This window comes from Oncorhynchus masou, chromosome 10 (assembly GCF_036934945.1).
Source record: "Oncorhynchus masou masou isolate Uvic2021 chromosome 10, UVic_Omas_1.1, whole genome shotgun sequence".
NCBI lineage: Eukaryota > Metazoa > Chordata > Actinopteri > Salmoniformes > Salmonidae > Oncorhynchus > Oncorhynchus masou.
Genome location: NC_088221.1, coordinates 13,244,952 through 13,272,320, shown reverse-complemented (window position 1 = coordinate 13,272,320; position 27,369 = coordinate 13,244,952). Strand labels below are relative to the sequence as shown.

Below are 27,369 nucleotides of genomic sequence, written 5' to 3'. Positions count from 1 at the left end.
GTGGCAGGGCTTGTAAACTATTACAGACTACAAAGGGAAGCACAGGCGAGAGCTGCCCATTGACACAGGCCTACCAGATGAGCTAAATTACTTCTATGCTCGCTTCGAGGCAAGCAACACTGAAGCATGCATGAGAGCATCAGCTGTTCCGGACGACTGTGTGATCACGCTCTCCATAGGCGATGTGAGTAAGACCTTTAAACAGGTTCAACATTCAGAAGGCCGCAGGACCGACCAGATGGATTACCAGGACGTGTACTCCAAGCAGGCGCTGACCAACTGGCAAGTGTCTTCACTGACATTTTCAACCAGTCCCTGACTGAGTCTGTAATACCAACATGTTTCAAGCAGACCACCATAGTCCCTGTGCCCAAGAACACTAAGGTAACCTGCCTAAATGACTACCGACTCGTAGCACTCACGTCTGTAGCCATGAAGTGCTTTGAAAGGCTGGTCATGGCTCACATCAACACCATTATACCAGAAACACTAAACCCACTCCAATTTGCATACCACCATAACAGATCCACAGATGATGCAATGTCTATTGCACTCCACACTGCTCTTTCACACTTGGACAAAAGGAACACCTACGTGAGAATGTGATTCATTGACTACAGCTCAGAGTTCAACACCATAGTGCCCACAAAGCTCATCACTAAGCTAAGGACCCTGGGACTAAACACCTCCCTCTACAACTGGATTGTGGACTTCCTGAAGGGCCGTCCCCCAGGTGGTAAGGGTAGGTAACAACACATCTGCCACACTGATCCTCAACACGGGGGCACCTCGGTGGTGCTTGTTCAGTCCCCTCCTGTACTCCTTGTTCATCCATGACTGCATGGCCATGCACGACTCCATCATTACGTTTGCCGATGAGTGGTAGGCCTTATCACCGACAACGATGAAACAGCCTATAGGGAGAGACAGATCTCTCCCTCAATGTGATCAAGACAAAGGAGATGATTGTGGACTACAGGAAAAGGAGGACCGAGCACGCCCCCATTCTCATCGACAAGGCTGTAGTAGAGCAGGTTGAGAGCTTCAAGTTGCTTGGTGTCCACATCAGCAACCAAACTACCATGGTCCAAGCACACCAAGACAGTCATGAAGAGGGCGTGACAAAACCTATTCCTCCTCAGGAGATTGAAAATATTTGGCATGGGTCCTCAGATCCTCAAAATGTTCTACAGCTGCACCATCAAGAGCTTCCTGACTGATTGAATCACCGCCTGGTATGGCAACTGCTCGGCCTCTGTCACTACGTGTGTGTGTGTGTGTGTGTGTGTGTGTGTGTGTGTGTGTGTGTGTGTGTATGAATGACAGTTTTGGCTGATACCGATATCCAATATTTTCCTTGCCAAAAAAAACGATACATATACCGATATTTAAAAACATTGCGGCCTTTTAAGCATCTAGGACAGTTAAATAGTTAACACACACCTACACACACACACACACACACACACACACACACACACACACACACACACACACACACACACACACACACATACACATGGACGCAGAGGTCTGAGGCACTGCATCTTAGTGCAAGAGGCGTCACTACCATACCTGGTTTGAATCCAGGCTGTATCACATCCGGCTGTGATTGGGAGTCCCATAGGGCGGCGCACAATTGGCCCAGCGTCGCCTGGGTTTGGCCGGGGTAGGCCGTCATTGTAAATAAGAATTTGTTAACTGACTTCCCGAGTTAAATAAAGGTTACACATACACACACCACACCACACTGACCAAAAAGTTATTTTGTTGGCATTTACGTATGGTCGGCAAATCCGACCACAACGCCATCTGGCTCCTTTCGTCTTATAGGCAGAAACTCAAACAGGATGTACCAGTGACGAGAACCATTCAACGCTGGTCCGATCAATCGGAAGCCAGGCTTCAAGATTGTTTTGAATACACGGACTGGAATATGTTCTAGTCAGCCTCAGAGAACAACATTGACCTATACGCTGACTCGGTGAGTGCGTTTATAAAGAAGTGCGTTAGAGATATTGTACCCACTGTGACTATTAAACCCTAACCTAACCAGAAACCGTGGATGGGTGGCAGCATTCGCGCAAAACTGAAAGTGCAATTCACCACATTTAACCATGGAAAGAGGTCTGGGAATATGTCTGAATATAAACAGTGTAGCTATTCCCTCCGCAAGGCAATCAAACAAGCAAAATTCCAGTACAGGGTCAAGGTGGAGTCGCAATTCAACGGCTCAGACACGAGACATGTGACAGGATCTACAGGAAATCACGGGCTACAGAAATAAATCCAGTCACGGACACCGACGTCACGCTTCCAGACAAACTAAACACCTTCTTTGCCCGATTTGAGGTTAATACAGTGACACAGTCGAGTCCCGCTAACAAGGACTGCCTCTCCTTGTCCATGGCTGACGTGAGTAAAACATTTAAACGTGTTAACCCCCGCAAGGCTGCTGGCCAGACGGTATCCCTAGCCAAGTCCTTGACATTTTCAATCGCTCCCTATCCCAGTCTGTTGTCCGCACATGCTTCAAGATGGCTACCATTGCTCCTGTACCCGAGAAAGTAAAGATAACTGAACTAAATGACTAATGCCGGTAGCACTCACTTCTGTCATCATGAAGTGCTTTGAAAGACTGACTAGTCAAGGATCATAACACCTCCACCTTACCGGCCACCCTAGACCCACTTCAGTTTGCGTACCGTCCCAACAAGTCCACAGACTATGCAATCGCCATCATACTGCACACTGCCTTAACCCATATGTCCAAAAGGAAAAGCTATGTAAGAATGCTGTTCATTGATTACAGCTCAGCAGTCAACACCATAGTACCCTCCAAGCTCATCATCAAGCTGGAGGCCCTGGGTCTCAACCCTGCCCTGTGCAATTGGGTCCTGGACTTTCTGACGGGCCGCCCCCCAGGTGGTGAAGGTAGGAAACAACATCTCCACTTCGCTGACCCTCAACACTGGGGCCCCACAAGGGTGCGTGCTCAGCCCCCTCATGTACTCCTTGTTCACCCACGACTGGGTAGCCCTGCACACCTCCAACTCAATCATCATGTTTGCAGACAACACAACAGTAGTGGGCTTGATTACTAACAACAATGAGACAGCCTACAGAGAGGAGGTGAGGGCACTGGTTTGAGGGGAGTGTGGTTGGTTGGAGGTGAGGGGAGTGTGGTTTCAGGAAAATAACCTCTCACTCAACATCAACAAAACAAAGGAGATGAGGGGACAGCAGTGGAGAAGGTGGAAAGTTTTAAGTTCCTCAGTGTACACATCACTGACAAACTGAAATGGTCCACTCACACAGACAGTTTGGTGAAGAAGGCGCAACAACGCCTCTTCAACTTCAGGAGGCTGAAGAAATTGTACTTGCCACCCAAAAACCTGACAAACTTTTACAGATGCACAATCAAATACATCCTGTCAGGCTGTATCACAGGCTGCTACGGTAACTGCACCGCCCTCAACCGCAAGGCTCTCCAGAGGGTGGTGCGGTCTGCACAATGTATCACCGGGGGCAAACTACTTGCCATCCATGACACCTACAGCACTCGATGTCACAGGAAGGCCAAAAAGATCATCAAGGACATCAACCACCCGAGCCATTGCCTGTTCACACCACTACCATCCAGAAGGCGTGGTCAGTACAGGTGCATCAAAGCTGGGCCTGAGAGACTGAAAAACAGCCTCTATCTCAAGGCCATCAGACTGCTGAACAGCAATCACTAACTCAGAGAGGCTGCTGCCTACATTGAAACACAATCACTGGCCACTTTAATAAATGGATCACTAGTCACTTTATAGAATACACTCTAAATAATGCCCCTTGAATAATGTTTACATATCTTACATTACTCGTCTCACATGTATACACTGTATTTCATACCATCTATTGCACCTTCACCATCGGTCATCCATATACTTACATGTACATGTTCTCATTCACCCCTTTAGATTTGTGTGTATTAGGTAGTTGTTGGGGAATTGTTAGATTACTTGATAGATATTACTGTTAGACATTATTGTTAGATATTACTGCACTGTCGGAACTAGTAGCACAAGCATTTCGCTACACTCGCATTAACATCTGCTAACCATGTGTATGTGACAAATACAATTTGATTTGATTTTCCCATTACCAGTAAAACAATCAAAACCTCTTTCTTTCTTTCACTTACTTGCTGTGCTGTTTTGTTGTTCATTTGTTCAGTTTAATTTTCAACCAGGATTTCATCATACATGTCAAGCAGTGAAGTTTCAGCTGTCTGTCCATGGCCTCTCTTCCTCGGTGCGCACTGTCACTGTGTTCGTTTCCACCTTTCCATCCAGCAGTTGTTCGAATGGCGCTAGGACTGTGTTCATGTTTCCAAGTTTCAAACATGTTCTCAATTGCCATTGAAATGGCAGCGGTATGAGTACCAGCACATTCTTGAGCAGTACGGCTTTCCTCAGTACGAAATCCTCATCGACCCACTGTGCTGTCAGACTCAGCATGCCCATGGGGCTGACATCGCTGGTCCAAATGTCAGTCGTGAAGCTAATAGCAGTGACGCCCATAGCAAGTGGATCATAGATGTACGTTTCACCAATACTGTGTAACTCCGGTAGGGCAACATCTGAGAAATAGTGTATACCGGGGCTCGGCCAGTCGGTGAAAGCCAACATCATCCACGACGGAGGACGGTTGATTGTCAAGGGCAAAGAATTCCATTATCTTGCCGTTATTGGATTTTGCCTCTGAGTTGTCCCTCTTTCAAATGACTGCTCGACTTGGAAGTATGTGCTTAGTATTTTTCTGCTTTTGTTCTGTGTAGCGCTGTATTTTTCGTGCCGTCATTACATCCTCTACGTACGTTATATAGGTATGCACTTCAGCTTTGACATCGGTTTTGCACATCGGCATTAAACTAGGCATCGGGACGATGCCGATGTTGGCATTTTTAGATAATATTGTCCGATTCCGATATGCTCACCGATATTTCCTGCGTCCCCAACTGTAAGGTCAACACCCGTTGTATTCGGCGCATGTGACAAATACAATATGATTTGAAATGATATTCAGGTAACTTGACACAACTGTGGGACGCATTGGGAGTCAACCAGGGCCAGCATCCCTGTGGAACGCTTTCGACACATTGTACAGTCCATGACCTGATGAATTGAGGCTGTTCTGAGGGCAAAAGTGGGTGCAAAACAATATTAGGAAGCTGTTCTTAATGTTTTGTACACTCAGTGTACATGGATGTTATAACCATACGCTGATTGGGCTACGTGTCAGTGCATATTTCAGATAAATAAGACTATTGCTGGCCTATTCTTGAAATCCTTTAGTGTCTCATCTCCATTTTGAAGCTAGTCATTTCTTAATAATCCATGTTGAATAAGAGGATGTGGACTCATATCAGCCAGGCCTGACCTGAATTTATTCCGGATTTAAAAATGGCAGGTACAATGAAGTCAGAGATGCATTTCAATTTCCATATATAGTTCCGCTACGCCATTGCCGAACTCCTGAGCCATTTGATTAAATTACAGTCAGAAGAGAGCATCTTTCTCTAAATCCTTTATACATTTTTAAAAAGGCATAGGACTTAATGTCATCAGGTGTACTGAACAAAAATAGAAACGCAACATGCAACAATTTCAAAGATTTTACTGAGTTACAATTCCTGTAACTAAATCAGTCAAATGAAATAAATTCATTAGGCACAAATCTATGGATTTCCCGTGACTGGGAATACAGATATGCATCTGTTGGTCAGATACCTTAAAAAAAAGTAGGGGTGTTGATCAGAAAACCAGTCAGTATCTGGTGTGACCACCATTTCTCTCATGCAGTGCGACACATTTCCTTTGCCTAGTTGATCAGGCTTCTGATTGCGGCCTGTGGAATGTTGTCCCACTCCTCTTCAATGGCTGTGCAAAGATGCTGGATATTGTCGGGAACTGGAACACGCTGTCGTACACGTCAATCCTGAGCATTCCAAACATGCTCAACGGGTGACATGTCTGGTGAGGACGCAGGCCATGGAAGAACTGGGACATTTTCAGATCCAGGAATTGTGTACAGATCCTTGCAACATGGGGCTGTGCATTATCATGCTGAAACATGAGGTGATGGCGGCAGATGAATGGCACGACAATGGGCCTCAGGATCTCATCATGGTATCTCTGTGCATTCAAATTGCCTTCAATAAAATGCAATTGTGTTCATTGTCTGTAGTTTATGCCAGCCAATAACATAACCCCACCATGGGGCACTTTGTTCACAACGCTGACATCAGCAAACCATTCGCCCACACAATGCCATACATGTGGCCTGCGGTTGAGGCCGGTTGAACATACTGACATTGGAGGCGGTATATGGTAGATAAAACATTTAATTGTGGCAACAGCTCTGGCTGACATTCCTGCAGTCAGCATGCCAATTGCACGCTCCCTCAAAACGTGCGATATCTGTGGCATTGTGTTGTGTGACAAAACTGCACATTTTAGTGGCCTTTTATTGTCCCCAGCACAAGGTGCACCTACGCTGTTCATTCAGCTTCTTGAAATGCCGCATCAGTTGGCTGGATGGATTATCTTGGCAAAGGAGAAATGCTCACTAACAGGGATGTAATCAAATTTGTGACAAAAAAATGAGAGAAATAAGCTTTTTGTGCATATAGAAGATTTCTGGGATCTTTACAGGTTGTGTTTATATTTCTGTTCAGTGTAGTTACAGAGAAACCAACAATTTCATCTACACAGTCAAGGTAGTCAAAAGCAACACAATATATACAGTTGAAGTCGGAAGTTTACATACACTTAGGTTGGAGTTATTAAAACTCGTTTTTCAACCACTCCACACATTTCTTGTTAATTAACAAACTATAGTTTTGGCAAGTCGGTTAAGACATCTACTTTGTGCATGACACGTAATTTTTTCAACAATTGTTTACATACAGATTATTTCACTTATAATTCACTGTATCACAATTCCAGTGGGTCAGAAGTTTACATACACTAAGTTGACTGTGCCTTTAAACAGCTTGGAAAACTCCAGAAAATGATGTCATGGCTTTAGAAGCTTCTGATAGGCTAATTGACATCATTTGAGTCAATTGGAGGTGTACCTGTGGATGTATTTCAAGGCCTACCTTCAAACTCAGTGCCTCTTTGCTTGACATCATGGGAAAATCAAAAGAAAATCAGCCAAGACCTCAGAAAATAAATTGTAGACCTCCACAAGTCTGGTTCATCCTTTGGAGCAATTTCCAAATGCCTGAAGGTACTATGTTCATCTGTACAAACAATAGTACGCAAGTATAAACTCAGCAAGGAAGAAACAAGGAAGAAGCCACTGCTCCAAAACCGCCATAAAAAAGCCAGACCACGGTTTGCAACTGCACATGGGGACAAAGATCGTACTTTTTGGAGAAATATCTGATGAAACAAAAATAGAACTGTTTGGCCATAATGACCATCGTTATGTTTGTAGGAAAAAGGGGGAGGCTTGCAAGCCGAAGAACACCATCCTAACCGTGAAGCACGGGGGTGGCAGCATCATGTTGTGGGGGTGCTTTGCTGCAGGAGGGACTCGTGCACTTCACAAAATAGATGGCATCATGAGAATAAAACTTATGTGGATATTGAAGCAACATCAGTCATAAGGTTAAAGCTTGATCGCAAATGGGTCTTCCAAATGGACAATGACCCCAAGCATACTTCCAAAGTTGTAGCAAAATGGCTTAAGGACAACAAAGTCAAGGTATTGGAGTGGCCATCACAAAGCCCTGACCTCAATCCTATAGAACATTTGTGGGCAGAACTGAAAAAGCGTGTGCGAGCAAAGAGGCCTACAAACCCGACTCAGTTACACCAGCTCTGTCAGGAGGAATGGGCCAAAATGCAAAGTTAAACAATTTAAAGGCAATGAGACGAATACTAATTGAATGTATGTAAACTTCTGACCCACTGGGATGTGATGAAAGAAATAAAAGCTGAAATAAATCATTCTCTCTACTCTTATTCTGACATTTCACATTCTTAAAATAAAGTGGTGATAGTTAGTGGTGACTAACTGACCTAAGACAAGGAATTTGTACTAGGAGTAAATGTCAGGAATTGTGAAAAACGGGAATTGTGAAAAACTGTTTAAATGTATTTGGCTAAGGTGTATGTAAACCTCCGACTTCAACTGCAATACCATTACAAATATACCACACAATTGCGTAAGAGCCCACTCTTTGAGCTTCATTTAACAAATCATACACGATACAACACATCTGTAAAATCTTCATGTACTTTTAGAACACTTTAAATAATATCGTAACATATCAACATGACTGTATACATACACTGAGTGTACAAAACATTAAGAACACCTGCTCTTTCCATGACAGTCTGACCAGGTGAAAGCTATTATCCCTTATTGATGTCACCTGTTAAATCCACTTCAGTCAGGGGCAAAAGGGGTGAAACTCAATAGGAAGGAGTTCCTAATGTTTTGTACACTCCGTGTATGTCCACGTAACAGTCAAGGCTGTAGCTATGTGCAGTTCATGGGCAGCAGAGGTGATCGGAGTGAGCTTTAGACGATGAGGCCCAGGCGTTTCTTGATGAAGTGGGCCACCAGAACCTGAGGTCTCTGTTGGTACTCCGCTAGCACATCATGAGGGGTGGAGATCTGATCCCCATCGAAACGGTTCAACAAAGTCACACAGACGACAGCCGCTGGGGAGAGAAAGGTTACATCCGTTACAAATGTAAAAACACTTTATTTTTACATGATGAGGTCATTAAAATTGATTACTGAATTTTCCCTGTCAAAAAAAGTTAGTGACCGTGACATTGGAGACGGATTTATTTTGAACAACACCTTTGATGGCACAGGCACGACACATGGCTGCGAAGACGGTGGACTCCATCTCAATATTCCTGACTCCTGTGTTATAGGCTTTCCTTAAGTACTCCAGCTTGTCCTCAGTGGAGAAGGAGCAGAGAGCTCCATCAAGCCGACCCTGACCTGGTGGACCACAACAGAACACAGGCGGATTTAGATCAAAGCCAGAAGGCTAGTAGGCAGCATTGGGAATGTACTGTACATCCTAAGTTAAAGGGTCAGTCTAGCCATTTGAAAAAAAACAACAACAAAAACAAACTCACAGACTGTAGCTTTAACTCAGGGCTTCTGAGTGGCTGAGTGTACAGCGGTGGTTGACGTGACGTGGTTACCTTCGTAGAAGTCACTGGTGCACATGGTGTTTCCGATGACGGTTGGCACGTCGTCTAACTCGGACGAGCACTGCAGCAGCTCCTTGGATACGCCCACATCCAGCTCTGTGCTCCTGGTGACCACCTTACCTAGAACCACCTGCTCAAACTGGGCGCGGAAGAAGCAGTCCACCGCCTTGTCTGTGACCACTACTGTTCCTGGTTCCAGACCTGTAATGGGTCACCAGTGACATGATTTAGAGAGCTGTGTTACCCGACTATATCAACATGTACAAATAAATGTGTGTTAACATCCGAAAGAAGAATGGAAAGGGGGGAGTACGCTCTGACCGACTCCACCGGAGGTGCCAATGCGGAAGAGGATGAAGTCGATGCAGCGGGCATGATGCAGCAGTTTGATGAGCTCATGGAGCATGATAGAGATGGAGGGGACGCCCATACCATGCTGCAGAGACAGAGGGATGAGGTTAACAATCTTTACCGACGTGAACGGAACTGCGGGAATGTAGTACTTGGTGTTGTGAAACACTGAGTCACCGTGCATGCTCCCCCCAATGTGTAGATGGTATCACGGTGACATCCAGATGGTTACCAAATTTTGTACAAAATAATTAATGAAAGCTGCCATGATCCATGGAATAAAATATTGGAGGAAAACATTTGGCCACGTTAGCTACTGCCGGCGACACCATGATACAGCTGCCCAGTGGGAAGCAACTCAGGTCGGCAGGCACTCTTCCCTCTGATCTCAACTTGGTCTCAGAGCATTTTGTGTTATTCTGTACGTAAATCCCAGACACTCCATTTAGTATGACATGTTACGTTTCGTATAGTATGTATAAGTTTGTGGATGTCCATCACCCATTTCGTATGATATGTTACGAATTACAATTCGTACTATATGAGTTGAATTTGCTAAAATTTACAATATGTTACACATTTGTGAAACCTATGGAATGTTATGAATTCTAGCTAGGTGGCTAGCTGGCTAGGGTTAGCTACAGGGATTAAGGTTAGGGGAAGGGTTAGCTAACATGCTAAATAGTTGCTAAAAAGTAGAAAGTAGTTGAAAATATGCTAATTAGCTAAAATGTTATAGTTGTCCGCGGTGAGATTCGAAATTGCAACCTTAGGGTTGCTAGACGTTCATGTTATATGCTCACCCATCCACCCTGACCAACCACCTACATTTGTTTTTGCCTTATGTAACCATCTGTCTTATGTAACCATACCAAACGTAACATATCGTACACAATATTCTAGTCTATGAGACCAGGTTGCTGGTCTAAGGAGATCCCATGGCCCCCAGGGCAGTGAAGGGCCCATGGGCCTCTGTACAGTCGTGGCCAAAAGTTTTGAGAATTACACAAATATTAATTTTCACAAAGTCTGCTGCCTCAGTTTGTATGATGGCAATTTGCATATACTCCAGAATGTTATGAAGAGTGATCAGATGAAATGCAATTAATTGCAAACTCCCTCTTTGCCATGCAAAAGAACAGAATCCCCCAAAAACATTTCCACTGCATTTCAGCCCTGCCACAAAAGGACTAGCTGACATTATGTCAGTGATTCTCTCGTTAACAAAGGTGTGAGTGTTGACGAGGACAAGGCTGGAGATCACTCTGTCATTCTGATTGAGTTTGAATAACAGACTGGAAGCTTCAAAAGGAGGGTGGTGCTTGGAATCATTGTTCTTCCTTTGTCAACCATGGTTACCTGCAAGGAAACACATGCCGTCATCATTGCTTTGCACAAAGAGGGCTTCACAGGCAAGGATATTGCTTTCAGTAAGATTGCACCTAAATCAATCATTTATCGGATCATCAAGTACTTCAAGGAGAGCGGTTCAATTGTTGTGAAGAAGGCTTCAGAGCACCCAAGAAAGTCCAGCAAGCACCAGGACCGTCCCTTAAAGTTGATTCAGCTGCGGGATCAGGGCACCACCAGTACAATGCTTGCTCAGGAATGGCTGCAGGCAGGTGTGACTGTATCTGCATGCACAGTGAGGCGAAGAGTTTGAGGATGGCCTGGTGTCAAGAAGGGCAGCAAAGAAGCCTCTTCTCCAGGAAAAACATCAGGGACAGACTGATATTCTGCAAAAGATACAGGGATTGGACTGCTGAGGACTGGGGTAAAGTCAGTTTCTCTGATGAATCCCCTTTCCGATTGTTTGGGGCATCCGGAAAAAAGCTTGTCCGGAGAAGACAAGGTGAGCGCTACCATCAGTCCTGTGTCATGCCAACAGTAAAGCACCCTGAGACCATTCATATGTGGGGTTGCTTCTCAGCCAAGGGAGTGGGCTTACTCACAATTTTGCCTCAGAACACAGCCACGAATAAAGAATGGTACCAACACATCCTCCGAGAGCAACTTCTCCCAACCATTCAGGAACAGTTTGGTGATGAACAATGCCTTTTCCAGCATGATGGAGCACCTTGCCATAAGGCAAAAGTGATAACTAAGTGGCTCGGGGAACAAAACATCAATATTTTGGGTCCATGGCCTGGAAACTCCCTAGACCTTAATCCCGTTGAGAACCTGTGGTCAATCCTCAAGAGGTGGCTGGACAAACAAAACACCCACAAATTCTGACAAACTCCAAGCATTGATTATGCAAGAATGGGCTGCCATCAGTCAGGATGTGGCCCATAAGTTAATTGATAGCATGCCAAGGTGGATTGCAGAGGTCTTGAAAAAGAAGGGTCAACACTGCAAATATTGACTATTTGCATCAACTTCATGTAACTGTCAATAAAAGCCTTTGACACTTATGAAACGCTTGTAATTATATACTTATACTTATACATCTGACAAACATATCTAGTTTGCGCTGTTCTGTGAAGGGAGTAGTACACAGCGTTGTACGAAATCTATCTTGAGTTTCTTGTTAATTTCTCGCATGGAATAGCCTTCATTTCTCAGAACAAGAATAGACTGACGAGTTTCAGAAGAAAGGTCTTTGTTTCAGGCCATTTTGAGCCTGTAATCAAACCCACAAATGCTGATGTTCCAGATACTCAACTAGTCTAAAGAACGACCGTTTTATTGGTTCTTCAATCAGGACAACAGTTTTCAGCTGTGCAAACATAATTGCAAAAAGGTTTTCTAATGATCAATTAGCCTTTAAAAATGATAAACTTGGATTAGCTAACACAACCATTGGAACACTGGAGTGATGGTTGCTGATAATGGGCCTCTGTACGCCTATGTAGATATTCCATTAAAAAAATGTGCCATTTCCGGCTACAATAGTCATTTACAAGATTAACAATGTCTACACTGTATTTCTGATCAATTTGATGTTATTATAATGGACAAAAACAACATTTCTAAGTGACCCCAAATCCTCAGAGTTCTTTGCCATGAGGTGCCATGTTGAACTTCGAGTGACTAGTCAGTATGAGGGAGTGTGAGAGCGATGATACCAAATTTAACACACCTGCTCCCCATTCACACCTGAGACCTTGTAACACTAACGAGTCACATGACACCGGGGAGGGAAAATGGCTAACAAATTTACACTGTTATAGCAAATTTACAATGTTATACAAGCTGTACACTCACTACTTTACATTGTAGCAAAGTGTCATTTCTTCAGTGTTGTCACATGAAAAGATATACTCAAATATTTACTAAAATGTGAGGGGTGTACTCACTTTTCTGATATACTGTATATATAAATAAATAACTCCTCACCTCTCCACTATGCTAGCTGCGTTCTGGCACAAAAATGGCTGCCGTGCATCATTAAAGTAGGTGCCACACATTGGTGGTGGTAGAGGTGAATTCTCCCCTTACTATTGTAAAGCGCTTTGAGCACCTAGGTGGAAAAGCACTATATAAATCCAATCAATTATTGTTATTATTACAAGACACAGCAATACACCAAACATCTGATAATAATATTACATAATTTCAGGTGTCAGTCACTGGCTTACATAAATAATTTTCACTTATCAAGTTGTAAAGTCTTAAACAGGCTATCAAAAGTCAAGTCAGACCATTATCTTGTGAGGGAGATGTATCCATTGTGCAATACTTACACTGATAGAAAGTACGGGTCCCACTTTGTACATGGAGTAGCGGTCGGTTCCTTCACAGATATCTGTGACATTATCCATGTTTCCGGGCAAGGCCAGCTCCTGGTGAATGAACTGAGCAAAGGACTTCATCCGATTGGCACTCCCGCCAACGCACACAAACTGCAATGGGGGAGACATAAAAGACAACTAACTGTCTTTGAGAGTAGCTTTTCGAAATCAGGCATTTCAAGTATTTTGTCTGGGCAACTTCTACAAACCTTGACGTCTCCAAACATCTCAGGTAGGTTGTGGGTCTTGGTCCCCAGGTTGAAGTGATAGAGAATGTCCTCTTCCATTGTGTCCAAGTGAGGGTTTTTAACATGGATCTGTGGGTTCTTGAAAAGGACCTCTGGTCTGTAAAAACATTGACATAAGAGCAAACACATGAAAGCGTCATAATATAAGTCTCTCTAATGCAGAATAAGAACTAGTGGTGTAATGAAACCTCAAAGCAAAATAAAAATACTCACTCGCTATATTCAGAATGGTCAGTGACAGTCCCCATACAGTTGAGTAAAATAGATGACATGGATGTTGTTCGCTGTAGATATACAAAAAAAAAAATGAATAATTGCTATCAACTATATAACACAATATTACAAACAAAATACTTAGAGCCACAATATTAGCTACAGCCACAAGTGCAATACATACCTTTCTGTCTAGACAGGAAAAGAATACAGGTGATATTCGCTGTTGTGCTGTGTAGCAGTTTCCAAATACTCTTGACACGGGTTCAGCTTGAAGGAAATAAAAGTGGCGTCTCTGATTCTGGGGCTGATATAGCTTTGCCCTGTGACCTCTCAGGAATGATTGGTTAGTGAGGAAGGAGTAGTGACTGGTCTCTAACTGATCTAAAACAAATGCTTTGACAGACCCTACAAATACTTGGCTCAGATCCAAAGAGCTTGACTAGACACAATTCACTTTTTTTTTTTTTTATTCAATGAATTACTTCCGTTGTGTAAAATACAAATGGCCATGCAAATAAATTACCAGGTGGACTCAAGTTACATAAACACACATCTCTATGTCCTGACAAGTTTTCAAACATGAGCTAAGACGATTATGTAATTTTCAGAATACTGGATCTCATGATACATTCAGGTTCGAAAGCAATAGAGTGTGTACAAATATTTGACTACGTGTGTATATCAATAAAATACATTGACATTATGTTAACCACTTTTTTCTGATATGCCTCATATCCTAGTCATTCATTTCAGCATTTACGGGGAGGATTATATTTCATATTCACTTTGTATCCTGCGTCAATTACATCCATAGAACTTCTACTATGATGATGGTGGTAAAGAGGATCAATTCTTGGAGACCACAGGTGTCAACAAATACATGTCTAGATGCCATTTCAAAATGGCGACGAGTGCTTCATTGAGCACAGAAAGAGAATGACGACACGTCCAGAGTTCCTATGCACAACACATTTATTTTTAAACAGAAATCTTTATAGCAACCACAGAGGCACAAAAAAAAAAGACACTTCAAAACAGCAGGCATTTTTAGAGGAGCCCCTCTAAGCCACAGACACCTTTTAAAAAGCAAACCTTCATTCAAAAAAAAACTACTACAACAGACAAACAAGAGCATAGCTCGGGCTAGTACATTAAGTTAGTGTTACAGTGCAAATGCAGTTCATTTGCAACAACTTCAGGCACAGAACGGGTCTGTGAGCGCAAACTAATGTAGAATCTAGTTTTGCAATTGTGTATACTTCTTGGAACAAGCACACACAGAGGTGGAATAACAAGAGTGCCAAAACTCTAACCAAAATTAACTGCTTTAATTGACCTATAGTATATGCGGTTTTGAACAGGCAAACCCTGGTGAAGGAACGTTGTGGAGGTGAACATTGAGGAGTCAGTCGTCCTCAACTGCCTTTGCTCCTTTCTACTCCTTGGAATCTGCAGGGATACACACAGGTTAATTTGTGTGTGTGTGTGTGTGTGTGTGTGTGTGTGTTTCCCCACACATTTAGATTTGCCGTCCCATCACATGATCACTGACAACAATGCATTAATAATGCAAGTCAGGATTAAAATGTTCCCGACTGATGTCGACAGGCATATCATCATGTCTGAATGGTTCCTGCATTGTAATTTCGCAACTCTACTTTGGTGCCCCATGTATCAATTCTGTAGATCTGTACATTATTTATTGTCTCATAAAAATCTATACACGACTTCATGACTTGACTTCATATTCATTCAATATTTCATTAGTTAGTCAATGTGCCAATTGCCAATTGAATTCAAATGATCTTGAAGTTGGAACATCAAACCAGTCACTAACAGCTACTTACTTGATGAATGCATATTGGGTGCCCCTTTCTTGTCCTCTAAATAGCCGAAGCTCAAGAGCGTACCCATGTTGACAGGGTTCGAATTCTGAGATCTGCAAGACCAAAAGGCAAGCATTTTAATGTGGTCTAAACAAAATGCGGAAACAAAACATTAAAATAATTGAGCATTTAGATTTAGACGAGGGCTCACAACAATCATAAAACAGTGGGAGAATCGGTCAGCTGATGGCAATATTGATACGGTGAAGGGGAGTAAATCAACAGCAAACATTGAATTTGGACTGAAAACACTTACCTCTAACTGAGACACAGTCGAGCTAATAATTAAATAAATGTTTTTATACCCTGGCAATTGGTCAACTATATCTTCCAATTTTAACATGTTCTGTTATTCATTATGGTTCTAAGAATGGACAGACTGTGTAGCCGTGGCTATTTGCTATCTCTGATGTCTCTTCTAAGCATAAAGCATGACATCTCTGGTTCATGTAGGCCGTCATTGTAAATAAGAATGTTCTTAACGGACTTGCCAAGTTAAATAAAAAATGCAATGTGTGACAGGTCACCACAGGTCACTGACAGGTGCCAAATGTAAAAAGAAACATTTGCACAATGACTTGCATTCTGGAGTAATACTATTTGAAGCTAGCGATCTGTTTGTTGATGTATTGGTTCATAAAGCTAACTGAGCGGAACGACTAGTGAGGACATCTGTACTCTTTGAGCAGCATTGCAGCCAGGCACGTGGGCATTGGCCCATAGAGTTAGAGGACTCATCATGGATATAAACTTTTTTTTGCATGGACATTGCCATTGAGGCCTTCCACCATTTTTAAGCAGTCAACTGGGTGGGGATTCGCATGGGTGGGTGCGATCAACCAATAATCATCTACTTCTTCAAAATGGGTTAACTATGGTTTGTAAATTTCTTTAATCTATATCAACACCATCTTAGTGGCCACAATAAATCAATGACACAAGACTTGGGTCAGGACGCCAGCAATCTTGGCGGTAAAAGCACCTATATTAGCGTTCTATTTTTTTCAAAACACAAAAGAAGAAGAAAATTGACTACTTCAAAATAGCCTTAATGGCGCTACCCGTGCCGTCACAGATGCCATAATGGGGCAGATACAAAGATCCGTCTTTTAACTCTATGCATTAGCGAACATCACATAGGCCTTATTCATTCTTTAAAAAGTCTGGGGGAGAAGTTTTGGGTAGTGCAATATTGTATGAGAACTACGGAAGCCAGGTCCAAGACTACCACAGTGAATATTGTCAGCACATTGTCACTCCAGAAGCTTACAGATTTAAAATGGTGCAATCTGGGATATTTGTAGCCAATTTAAGTCACCAAAATGAATGATATGAATAATGTAATAACATAACTTGCCTCATGAGCTTGTGAGAAAAACAGTCTTAACCATTCATAACTCAACATCTAATGTTTGCTCCAATGTTTTTAAACAAGTGACTTCGTTAACAATGTATAGCTTCAGAAATGGTAAAAACTATATTGATGATATCATTGAATTGCATCCAAAAGTGGTCTGTAAATGTTAAAATAGTTACTTTTCTTCAGCCCCATCAATTGGTAGCGGGGCTGCTGGGCTGAAACACAAATACACCAGGAGTCTAGCTTTAATTAACACTCATAAAAACAGTTGTGCTTGGTAAAAATGAACCAACTTTTCACATTGCAGTCTACTTTCACATTTACCACATAACATGCACATCTCTCTTCACCCATTTGCTTCCATGAAGGAATACAATACGTCTAATTTTACAGGGGAGGTCTTAGACTAGCCAATGACGAGACATGCATCTCTTCTGTGTGCCTCCCCCCATAGCTGTTACTGAAATTCTCCACAAATTGTTCTCATAAAACAATCATCTGTACGCACACTGTACAGCGGGATCCTAAAGTATTGACACCCTTGAAAAAGATCAGCAAAGATGACTGTATAAAATAATTCACGTAAATTAAAAAAAATACATTATTTGATACTAATAAAGGCCCAATAATTCAGCGAAACAGATTTGGTTTAACAAGTAATATAAATAGCCACATAAGGCCAAAGGTCCACCACCATAATTTAGAGTAGGAATGGGGTTATTTTCTGCTCATTCATTCTCATTTCGATGCCAAACCCTCCACTGGTGTGCGTGGCTAAAGAGCTCTATTTTCATGTCATCCAGCAAATGTAAACGCCTGGAGTTTGTTAAACGGCATTGGCACTTGGATTGGAATTGATGCTATGGTCAAACTGCATGAAAATAGAGTTCTGGCCATGCACACCAGTAGTGGGTTTGGCGTCAAAATTGTTATTGTATTAGTATACCAATTAGCTGTTGAAAAAGCCACACAAAACATGACATAATACAGAACATTAATAGACAAGAACAGAACTACATAAAACATTTGTTTAAAGGAGAGGCGTATCAATATCTACACACAAACTATCCAGGTCAAATAGGAGAGAGGCGTTGTGGCATAAGGGTGTTGCTTTATCTGTTGTTTAAAAAAACAACAACAGGTTTGCTGTTTATTTGAGCAATTTGAGATAGAACGGAGTTTCATGCAATAAGTTCTGGATTTGAGGACTGTCTGGTGGGGTAAGTGTGTGTGTCAGAGCTGTGTGTAAGTTGACTATGAAAACAATGGGATTTTCAACACAATTGTTTCTTATAAAAAGTGATGCAGTCAGTCTCTCCTCATCTCCTAGTCAAGAGAGACTGGAATACATAGTATTTATATCAGCTCTCTGATTACAATGAGGAGAAAGACTTGCCGCTCTGTTCTGGGCCAGCGGCAGCTTAACTATGTCTTTCCTTGCTGCACTCAACCACATGACTGGACAGTAATCAAGATAAGACACAACTAGAGCCTGTAGAACTTGCTTTTTGGAGTGTGGTGTCAAAAAACAGAGCATCTACTACCGACAGACCTCTCCCAATATTTACACACATTGAATCTATATATGTTTTGACCATGACAGTTTACAATCTAAGGTAATGCCACAATAATTTAGTCTCCTCAACTTGTTCAACAGCCACACCATTCATTACCAGATCCAGCTGAGGTCTAGAACTTAGTGAATGATATGTACCAAATACAATGCTCTTAGTTTTAGAGATGTTCAGGACCAGTTTATTACTGGCCACCCATTCCAAAACAGACTGCAACTCTTTGTTAAGGGTTTCAGTGACTTCATAAGCTATGGTTGCTGATGCATATGGTTGAATCATCAGCATACATGGACACAAATGCTTTGTTTAATGCCAGGTCATTGGTAAAAATAGAAAAGAGTAGAGGGCCTAGAAAGCTGCCCTGCGGTACACCACATTTCCCATGTTTTACATTAGAGAACCTTCCATTAAAGAAAACTCTTGAGTTCTATTAGATGGATAACTCTGAATCGACAATATGGCAGAGGTTGAAAAACCAGAACAACAGGTTATTGTCAATAATATCAAAGGCTGTACTGAAATCTAACAGTACAGATCCCACAATTTTCTTATTATCAATTTATTTCAACCAATCATCAGTCATTTGTGTCAGTGTAGTACATGTTGATGCCCTTCTTTATAGGCATGTTGAAGGTCTGTTGGTCTGAATTTGTTTACAGAGAAATATCATTGTATTTGGTCAACAAAAAAATCCAATAGTTTGCTAAGAGCTGGCAGCAAGCTTATAGGTCTGATGTTAGAACCAGTAAAGGCCGCTTTACCACTCTTGGGTAGCGGAATTACTTTGGCTTCCCTCCAGGCCTGAAGACTTTCCTCTTGACTCAGATTAAAGATATGACAGATAGATGGAAAGCTAATGGGGATGGTAGCTGACTCTATAGCCACTCCTAAGTTGTGAATGCCAAGAGGTGTCATTATTGAGCGATAACAATTTTTCCACCTCTCCCACACCAACTTTGCAAAACTAAAACTTGCAATGCTTTTCTTTCATTATTTGTTTTTTTTATGCATGAATACGATGGCTCATTGTCATTGTTTGCATTTCCTGCCTAAATGTGCCCACTTTGCCAATGAAGTAATCATTAAAATAATTTGCAACATCAAATGGTGGTGATGAATAAGCCATCTGATTTGATGAAAGATGGAGGTGAATGTATTTCTGGCCATAATTTAATTTAAAGTACCCCAAAGTTTTTTTTATTTAATTTAATTTTTTTACATCATTAATCTAGGCTTTATAACAGTTTCTACTTTATGTTGAGTTTAGTTACATAATTTCTCAATTTGCAGTAAGTCAGATGTGCAGCCAGACTTATTAGCCCCCCACCCCAATCATCTCTCAACAATATAGTTTTTCAATTCCTCATCAATCCATGGAGCCGTAACAGTTCTAACAGTCAGTTTCTTAACAGGTGCATGTTTATCAATAATTGGAAGAAACAATTTCATAAATTCATCAAGTGCAGCGTCTGGATGCTCCTTATTAATCACATTCTATTTATTTAACTAGGAAAGTGAGTTCAGAACAAATTCTTATTTACAATGACGGCCTAGGAACAGTGGGTTAACTGCCTTGTTCACATCAGACCAACACATATTTTTAACATCTACATAAGAGTCACAGCAAAATTGTATGATCTCTTATACACTTATAGACCCAGCTTTTGGAACTTTGGCTTTCCTGGATGTAGCCACTATATTGCGATCACTGCATCCAAAGTTCTACAATATTAGTCAAAATGTGGATGATCTTGTTCCTGTTGTGTTTGTAAACACCCTGGTAGGTTGATTAATAACCTGAACCAGATTACAGGCACTGGTTACAGCGAGAAGCTTCCTCTTGAGCGGGCAGATTGATAGTCAACAGTCAATATTCAAGTCCCCAAGAAAGTAGACCTCTGTATAAAATCACATATACTATCATGCATTTCACACATATTATTTAGATACTGACTGTTAGCACTTGGTGGCCTATAGCAACACCCCAAACGAAAAGGCTTTAGATGTGCACCTGCAACCACAACACTTCAATAACACTTGACATAAGATCTTCCCTAAGCATTACAGGGATATGGCTCTGAATATATACAGCGACACCTCTCCCATAAGCATTTCTGTCTCTTCTATATATCCTTGTATTGCTACTGCTGTATCATCAAATTACTTACCTAAGTGGGTCTCAGAAATGGCTAATATATGAATGTTATCTGATGTTAGCAATTTGATTTCATGAACCTTATTTCTAAGGCTACATCTATAAATATGGGCTATTTTCAGCTCCTGGGTAGCTTATCAGAGATATACATAATACTGGAAAGAGCAAACAAAGCTAGATAAAAAAAATATATACATTAAGCAGTCAATTAATCAATGTGTGTGTTGCGGGGTTGAAGTTACGAACCCATAGGCTTGGCTCAAGCATCCCTTCCAGGCTTCTGGGAGGGAGGGAGGGTGGACAATGAGCCTGTCATAGCGGATGTAAGCAATGTCCCCACACGCTCTGGCAGCTTTCATGGCTGGGAATAAGTTATTTCCTCTTCTGGCATACAGATTCAGGATAGTCCTCGTTGAGGAAGATATTTGGTCCTCCCAAGTTATTGGCTCTTTCCAGAACAGAACCTCAGGAACTTGACCACTATAAGCCTGGGCCGGTGGTGGGTTTTCCAGTCATGTGGGCGCGCTCCACCTCAATCTTTCTGGGATCCATCTTGAATTTCTCAGAGATCATTTCCCTCACTTGGTCCTCAGACTCTGTCCAGGTCTCATGTGGACATTCTGCAATTCCATCCACAGCCATGTTGTTCCGCCTTGATTGTCCCTCAAAATGTATCTGTCATTGTTATCATGGATTCACACACAGAACTGATGTCCTCTCTCAATGACTTACTGATTGCTGTCATCTTGCCGTTTTCTTGTTTCAACTCATCGAGCTGACCCTGGGAGAACTGCAAACTGTTGTAACAACTGCTTGTAGAACGCTTTCATTCACATGTGATAGAGAGATACCACTGTCCTTAACGGTACTCCCACTGGCTTTGATCTTTGTCATGGCAACTAGAAATGTAGGATACGCTGTTACTCCTCACAGTTCCAGACAGGGCAGGTCACAGGGAAGATTGAAAACAAAACAGCGGAGATCTAGACAGCCACAAACCCAGGACAATCCATGGCCCCAGCCACAATGGCTAAACGCATTGCGAGCTGCATTCAAGCCCTCAAGAAAATCCAGCTAGCAGCTAGGCTCACTGCTAAGCCAAATGGCTCGTTAGACCAGTCCTTGGTTGGCAGGATCACTGGACAGAGACTAGCAGTCCCAGAAACTGATGCCAACTGCGTCGCAGGATCCAATAACTAAGACTTTCAATACACTTTCAAAACAATAAAACCGAGCTCTCCCTCGTTCCGCGTTCAGAGAGTTATCCGAGCCCCTGTGTGAGAACGCATAAGCAGAAAAGACTCCCTTACCTACTGTAAAATATGGTGGGGGATCTTGTAATGGGGCATTTTTGCTTCCACTAGTCCTGTGGCCCTTGTGAAAGGTCAACGTCATTATGAACTTTAATCAGTACCAGGACATTTTGCCCAAAAATCTGGTTGCCTCTGCCAGGAGACAAACTTGGCCGCAGGTGGATATTCCAGCAAGACAATAACCCCAAACACACATGATATTCAACTTTTTTTTTTTTTTTTTACATTTATTTTTAAATATCACATTTTCCAAGAATTTGTTCTTAGGAAACTGATCAAATGCTTTTGTTGCCAAACAGAAACACTGTGCAATAGTGGCACTGCAATTCAAGTGGGCGGGGTCCTGAAGTCATATCCAAAAGACAGTAAAAAAAAGTTCTGTCATTTTGGCAAAATGTCTGTAATAGTAATTCTGTAATTTTTAATACAATTCTGTTTAATATTTAGAATATTATACAGTGGATTCAGAAAATATTCAGACCCCTTGACTAACATTTTGTTACTTTACAGCCTTATTTTAAAATGGATTAAATAAATACAAAAATCCTCAATCTACACAAAATAACATATTGACAAAGTGAGAACAGATTAACATTTTTGCACATTTACTACAAATAAAAAACATAAATACCTTATTTACATAAGCATTCAGACCCTTTGCTATGAGACTCGAAATTGAGCTCAGGTGCATCCGGTTTCTATTGATCATCCTTGAGATGTTTCTACAACCTGGAGTCCACCTGTGGTAAATTCAATTGCTTGGCCATGATTTGGAAAGGCACACACCTGTCTATATAAGGTTCCACAGTTGACAGAGCACGTCAGAGCAAAAACCAAGCCATGAGGGCAAAGGAATTGTCCACAGACCTCCAAGACAGGATTGTGTCGAGGCACAGATCTGGGGAAGGGTACCAAATAATTTCTGCAGCATTGAAGGTCCCCAAGAACACAGTGGCCTCCATCATTCTTAAATGGAAGAAGTTTGGAACCAACAAAATTCTTCCTAGAGCGGACCGCCTGGCCAAACTGAGCAATCGGGGGAGAAAGTTATTGGGTCAGGGAGGTGACCAAGAACCCAATGGTCACTCTGACAGAGCTCCAGAATTCCTCTGTGGAGATGGGAGAACCATCCAGATGGACAATCTCTGCAGCACTCTACCAATCAGGCCTTTATGGTAGAGTGAGCAGGCAGAAGCCACTCCTCAGTAAAAAGGCACATGACAGCGCGCTTGGAGTTTGCCAAAAGGCACCTACAGACACTCAGACCATGAGAAACAAGATTATCTGGATTGACAAAACCAAGATTGAACTCTTTGGCCTGAAAGCCTCACGTTTGGAGGAAACCTGGCACCATCCATAAGATGACTGGGAGACTAGTCAGGATCTGGGCAAAGATGAACAGAGGAAAGTACAGAGATCCTTGATGAAAACCTGCTCCAGAGCGCTCAGGACCACCAACTGGGGGCGAAGATTCACATTCCAACAGGACCTCGACCCTAAGCACACAGACAAGACAACATAGGAGTGGCTTCGGGACAAGTCTCAATGCCCTTGAGTGGCCCAGTCAGAGCCCGGACCTGAACCCGATCGAACATCTCTGGAGAGACCTGAAAATAGCTGTGCAGCAACACTCCCCATCCAACCGGACAGAGCTTGAGAGGATCTGCAAAGAAGAAACTCCCCAAATACAGGTGTGCCAGGCTTGTAGAAGACCCAAGGCTGTTATCACTGCCAAATCTGCTTCAACAAAATTTTGAGTAAAGGGTCTGAATACTTATGTAAATGTGATTTTTCAGTTTAGCATTTTTAACACATTTGCAAAAATGTCTAAAAACCTGTTTTTTCTTTGTCATTATGGGGTATTGTGTGTAGATTGAGGAAAATAACTATTTAATAAAATGTTAGAATAAGGCTGTAACGTAACAAAATGTGGAAAAAGTCAAGGGGTCTGAATACTTTCCGAAGGCACTGTATATCATTCACTGTATTCTCACAGTATAAATAATCCCCTATCATTAACAATCAATAGGAATTACATACGGCAGTAATGTGTTTGAAATCTCTTTCTATTTGACATTGATTATTTGAATGTATATGACTGAGCCTATAATAAAGTTACATATTGTCAAGTTGCACAAGCTGTCTGGAGGCACAACTCTGCTGTGCATGAAAAATAGAACATTGCCATCTTGTGGATATCTGGTGCAAATATTTCAAAGGGCGTACTCACGTTTTCTTGAAATTGCCTGCTGCCTCTTCGTTCTTTCCTGATGCTAAGGACAAGTTCTCCATTTGGCTGTTGGGAGATATCTGACAATAAAAACAAGGTGTCTTGAATAGTCATTTATCATCTGGAATCACGTCAGGATTGAACAAGAGATTAAACCCCCTATTTCAGTTGGCAACGTCGGCCTCTATTGGACATACTAGGTCACTTTCTACTCTATCCATGCAACTGCAAGAGAGGAATCTTATAAATGTATAATCATTTAAATATGATAAACGTCAGTGACAATTTGATGCTAACCAAATACATTTCACCAACAATGGTGGACATAGCCAAAGATGGTGGTTAAGTGGTTGGTTATAGGTTCTCAGGATACGGTAGGTGTTAAGTCTGAGAACTCTATTCCTTGTTAGCTAATACTATTTTACTGCACCAAAAACATTAGGCTTTTCATGATACTTGGCAGGTGATATAATGCTGACAAAAAAAGTCAATGTCTGATATAGATCAGTAAATCTAGATCTAAACAGGTCTGTCTGCATAATGTACTTGAAACACATCACTATAAACTCAATTTAGTGGCACAATAGAGAGGATGTAATATTGTTACAGTGGTTTTAGGAAATTGCAAGGATTTCTCCCTTCACCTTCTCTTTGTCATCAAAGTCCCTTTCCCAAGTTGACTTATTATCACTCCCAAAAGGAGCATTAGTTGACATGTAGTTTTGGAAACTCTCAGTTGGGCTGGAAGAAAGAAAAATGGACAAATAACCCATTTTACTAGTAGACTTATCTGGTATAACAGGGCTGCGTTCAGCAGGACTCAACGGTGTGCAATGTTTGATACAACGGGGACGGTGCTGTTCTGAATGACCAGTTGAAGAATGTTGTGATGATAATGGTGGCCCAGAGGGTGATCGTGTATACACTACAGTGTGCTGCATGAGTTTTCAAATGGTGACCACACCCATATTGATCCGACCACACTTCGCCACAACCACCAAAAGGGAGCAAACATACAAAGGCTGTTGAAGGAAAGTGACTTGTGAGGGAAACGTGTTATTCGGTACAAACCATCACGCAACATAGCAAAACGTTTAATAAACTGAACACACCCCTGTTTTACAATAGGGTACATGCCATACATCCACAAACAAATATGTAATTTGCATGTTTAATGCAAACAATCCAACTTGGCCTAGCCAAGTAGCCATAAAATTACAGGCTAACACAAAATACATTTTTTTTTTATTCCACACTGTCATTACTCTCATTTTAATTTGCCTTTACCTTGCTTGCTCTTTAGCTTTTGGAGAACCAGAGAACCAGTTAGGAGCCTTGTAAGATGATGCAGAGTTAGGTTTGGTGTCCAAGTTGGTCTCCTCATGCCACAATAAACCTGTAAATGATGAGAAGAACTTGGCAATCCATTTTGTATACTAGCTATTTGCTAGTTAGCTCGCTAGCGAACGTTAGTAGTCTCGCGTGGCAATCCTTCCAATCATCTGGATGGGTGTGTCATTTTCCTATTTACACAGATAGCTAGATATAACGTTATCTGACTTTATTTCAACAGATGAAAGGATAGATCATCGTTAATGAGTCTCTTTTGAAACAGAATATCATTTTTACCCCTCTGTCCTCCTTGTTTAGCCAGTTTAGTATAAGCAGAATCGGACTCATTAACTCCCGTACGGCGCCCTTTACTCCTCTCCTCAGGACCATTGTTAGCATCTTCAGACAGCCCAGGAATCTGGGAGGTCGGGGCAGCTTTTGTTGAACAATCATCACCATTGTTGACGTCTAAAAACACAAACACAATAATATGCCTCGCTTCAAGCTCGCTAGGCACTTCAACTAACACATTCACCTGGTACATTTTTAGAGATGCTCGTTTAGCATTTGAGATGTAGCTAGCCAAATAGTACTGGGCCTTCACAGCTAACGTTAGTATAACGGTAACAGTTAATTAGTCAAAATAAATGCTGGTCAACTTTGCACATTTGAAGACCCTCTAAGTTACTTGCCATCGTTGTTTTGTTGGTGATCTGTGTCAGTGTCCATGTCTAATGTTGTCTTTCTGATGGAAAAAGAACGCAGCACATTGTCATCCTTGCCAACACTGCTGGCCAAATGGCTTGTCAGTTAGCTACCGTTAGCTTAGCAATAAGGCGTTGCCAGCTAGCATTAGCTAGTTCAAAGCAAGCGAACAGTATAGGTATTCGTTAAAGCACATGGATGTAAGTGTGGGTAACTAGCAAGGCGATGTGATGTTCAGGAATCATTGCAAAACATTACTTACATTTTCAGCTATACAGCGGTTGCAAATCTGGACACTGGCAAAGAGCGCGGAGAAAACCGACTATAGGTTTAGAGCTAGCTTGCAACGAGTGACAAGACAAACGTCCGACTGTGCCCAACAGACTGTGCCCAAAGTTTTGTTACCATGGAAACAGGGCTGGGACGTTGACATTTTAGGGACGTGTTCAAGAACCGCTTGTCGTGAATGGGTTTTGAAAACAGAAACGCTTCCTTTCAATCATAGCTGAGATTTAAAAAAAAAAAGTTTTATTGTTTATTAAATGAAAATAAATATATTGAAATTATGAATAATCCACCCAACACTTTATTTGCAAGTTACATTGTAAAATAATAGTGAAGACATCAAAACTATGAAATAACACCTATGGAATCATGTAGTAACCAAAAAAAGTCTAAATACATTTTAGTTTTTAGAATCTTCAAAGTAGCCACCCTTGATGACAGCTTTACACACTCTTGGCATTCTCTCAACCAGCTTAACCTGGAATGTTTTTCCAACAGTCTTGAAGGGGTTCCCACATATGCTGAGCACTTATTGGCTGCTTTTCCTTCACTCTGTGGTATAACTCATCCCAAATCATCTAAATTGGGTTGAGGTCAGGTGATTGTGGAGGTCAGGTCATCTGATGCAGCACTCCATCACACTCCTTCTTGGTCAAATAGCCCTTACACAAGCCTGGAGGTGTGTTGGGTCATTGTCCTGTTGAAAAACAAATGATAGTCTCACTAAGCGTAAACCAGATGGGA

At 41.8% G+C, this 27,369-nt stretch overlaps 2 protein-coding genes across 3 annotated transcripts; both read right to left on the bottom strand.

The window, feature by feature from the left end:
• Positions 1-6,692: 6,692 nt before the first annotated feature.
• On the bottom strand, positions 6,693-14,047 carry LOC135547167 (uridine phosphorylase 2-like). Its single transcript, XM_064975895.1, has 8 exons — positions 13,967-14,047; positions 13,783-13,853; positions 13,531-13,666; positions 13,274-13,432; positions 9,558-9,672; positions 9,228-9,437; positions 8,872-9,018; positions 6,693-8,726 (listed from the first exon to the last, which is right to left on the bottom strand). Exons 2-8 carry the CDS (start codon positions 13,839-13,841, stop codon positions 8,584-8,586), a joined length of 969 nt encoding a protein of 322 aa, XP_064831967.1. The 5' UTR covers positions 13,842-13,853; positions 13,967-14,047; the 3' UTR covers positions 6,693-8,583.
• A 692-nt stretch (positions 14,048-14,739) lies between these two features.
• On the bottom strand, positions 14,740-26,743 carry LOC135547168 (uncharacterized protein C7orf57-like). 2 transcript variants are annotated; one of them, XM_064975896.1, is made up of 9 exons: positions 26,603-26,742; positions 26,328-26,380; positions 25,933-26,103; positions 25,591-25,699; positions 24,948-25,044; positions 24,304-24,383; positions 17,208-17,246; positions 15,633-15,724; positions 14,740-15,234 (listed from the first exon to the last, which is right to left on the bottom strand). In XM_064975896.1, exons 2-9 carry the CDS (start codon positions 26,362-26,364, stop codon positions 15,221-15,223), a joined length of 639 nt encoding a protein of 212 aa, XP_064831968.1. In that variant the 5' UTR covers positions 26,365-26,380; positions 26,603-26,742; the 3' UTR covers positions 14,740-15,220. The 2 variants fall into 2 exon arrangements, with proteins under 2 accessions (XP_064831968.1, XP_064831969.1); XM_064975897.1 differs by lacking the exon at positions 17,208-17,246 and having other exon boundaries at positions 26,603-26,743.
• Positions 26,744-27,369: the final 626 nt, after the last annotated feature.

Excerpts from the sequence above, each read along its gene's own strand:
- LOC135547168 (XM_064975896.1), bottom strand. The coding sequence starts at position 26,364 with ATGGACACTGACACAGATCACCAACAAAACAACGATG. Across the intron at positions 24,384-24,947 it reads ACTTTGATGACAAAGAGAAG|ATATCTCCCAACAGCCAAAT; the intron begins GTGAAGGGAGAA and ends TTTTATTGTCAG. Across the intron at positions 15,725-17,207 it reads ATTGATGGGGCTGAAGAAAA|ATCTCAGAATTCGAACCCTG; the intron begins GTAACTATTTTA and ends TTGGTCTTGCAG.
- LOC135547167 (XM_064975895.1), bottom strand. The coding sequence starts at position 13,841 with ATGTCATCTATTTTACTCAACTGTATGGGGACTGTCACTGACCATTCT. Across the intron at positions 9,438-9,557 it reads TGGCACCTCCGGTGGAGTCG|GTCTGGAACCAGGAACAGTA; the intron begins GTCAGAGCGTAC and ends GACCCATTACAG. Across the intron at positions 9,019-9,227 it reads CACCAGTGACTTCTACGAAG|GTCAGGGTCGGCTTGATGGA; the intron begins GTAACCACGTCA and ends GTGGTCCACCAG.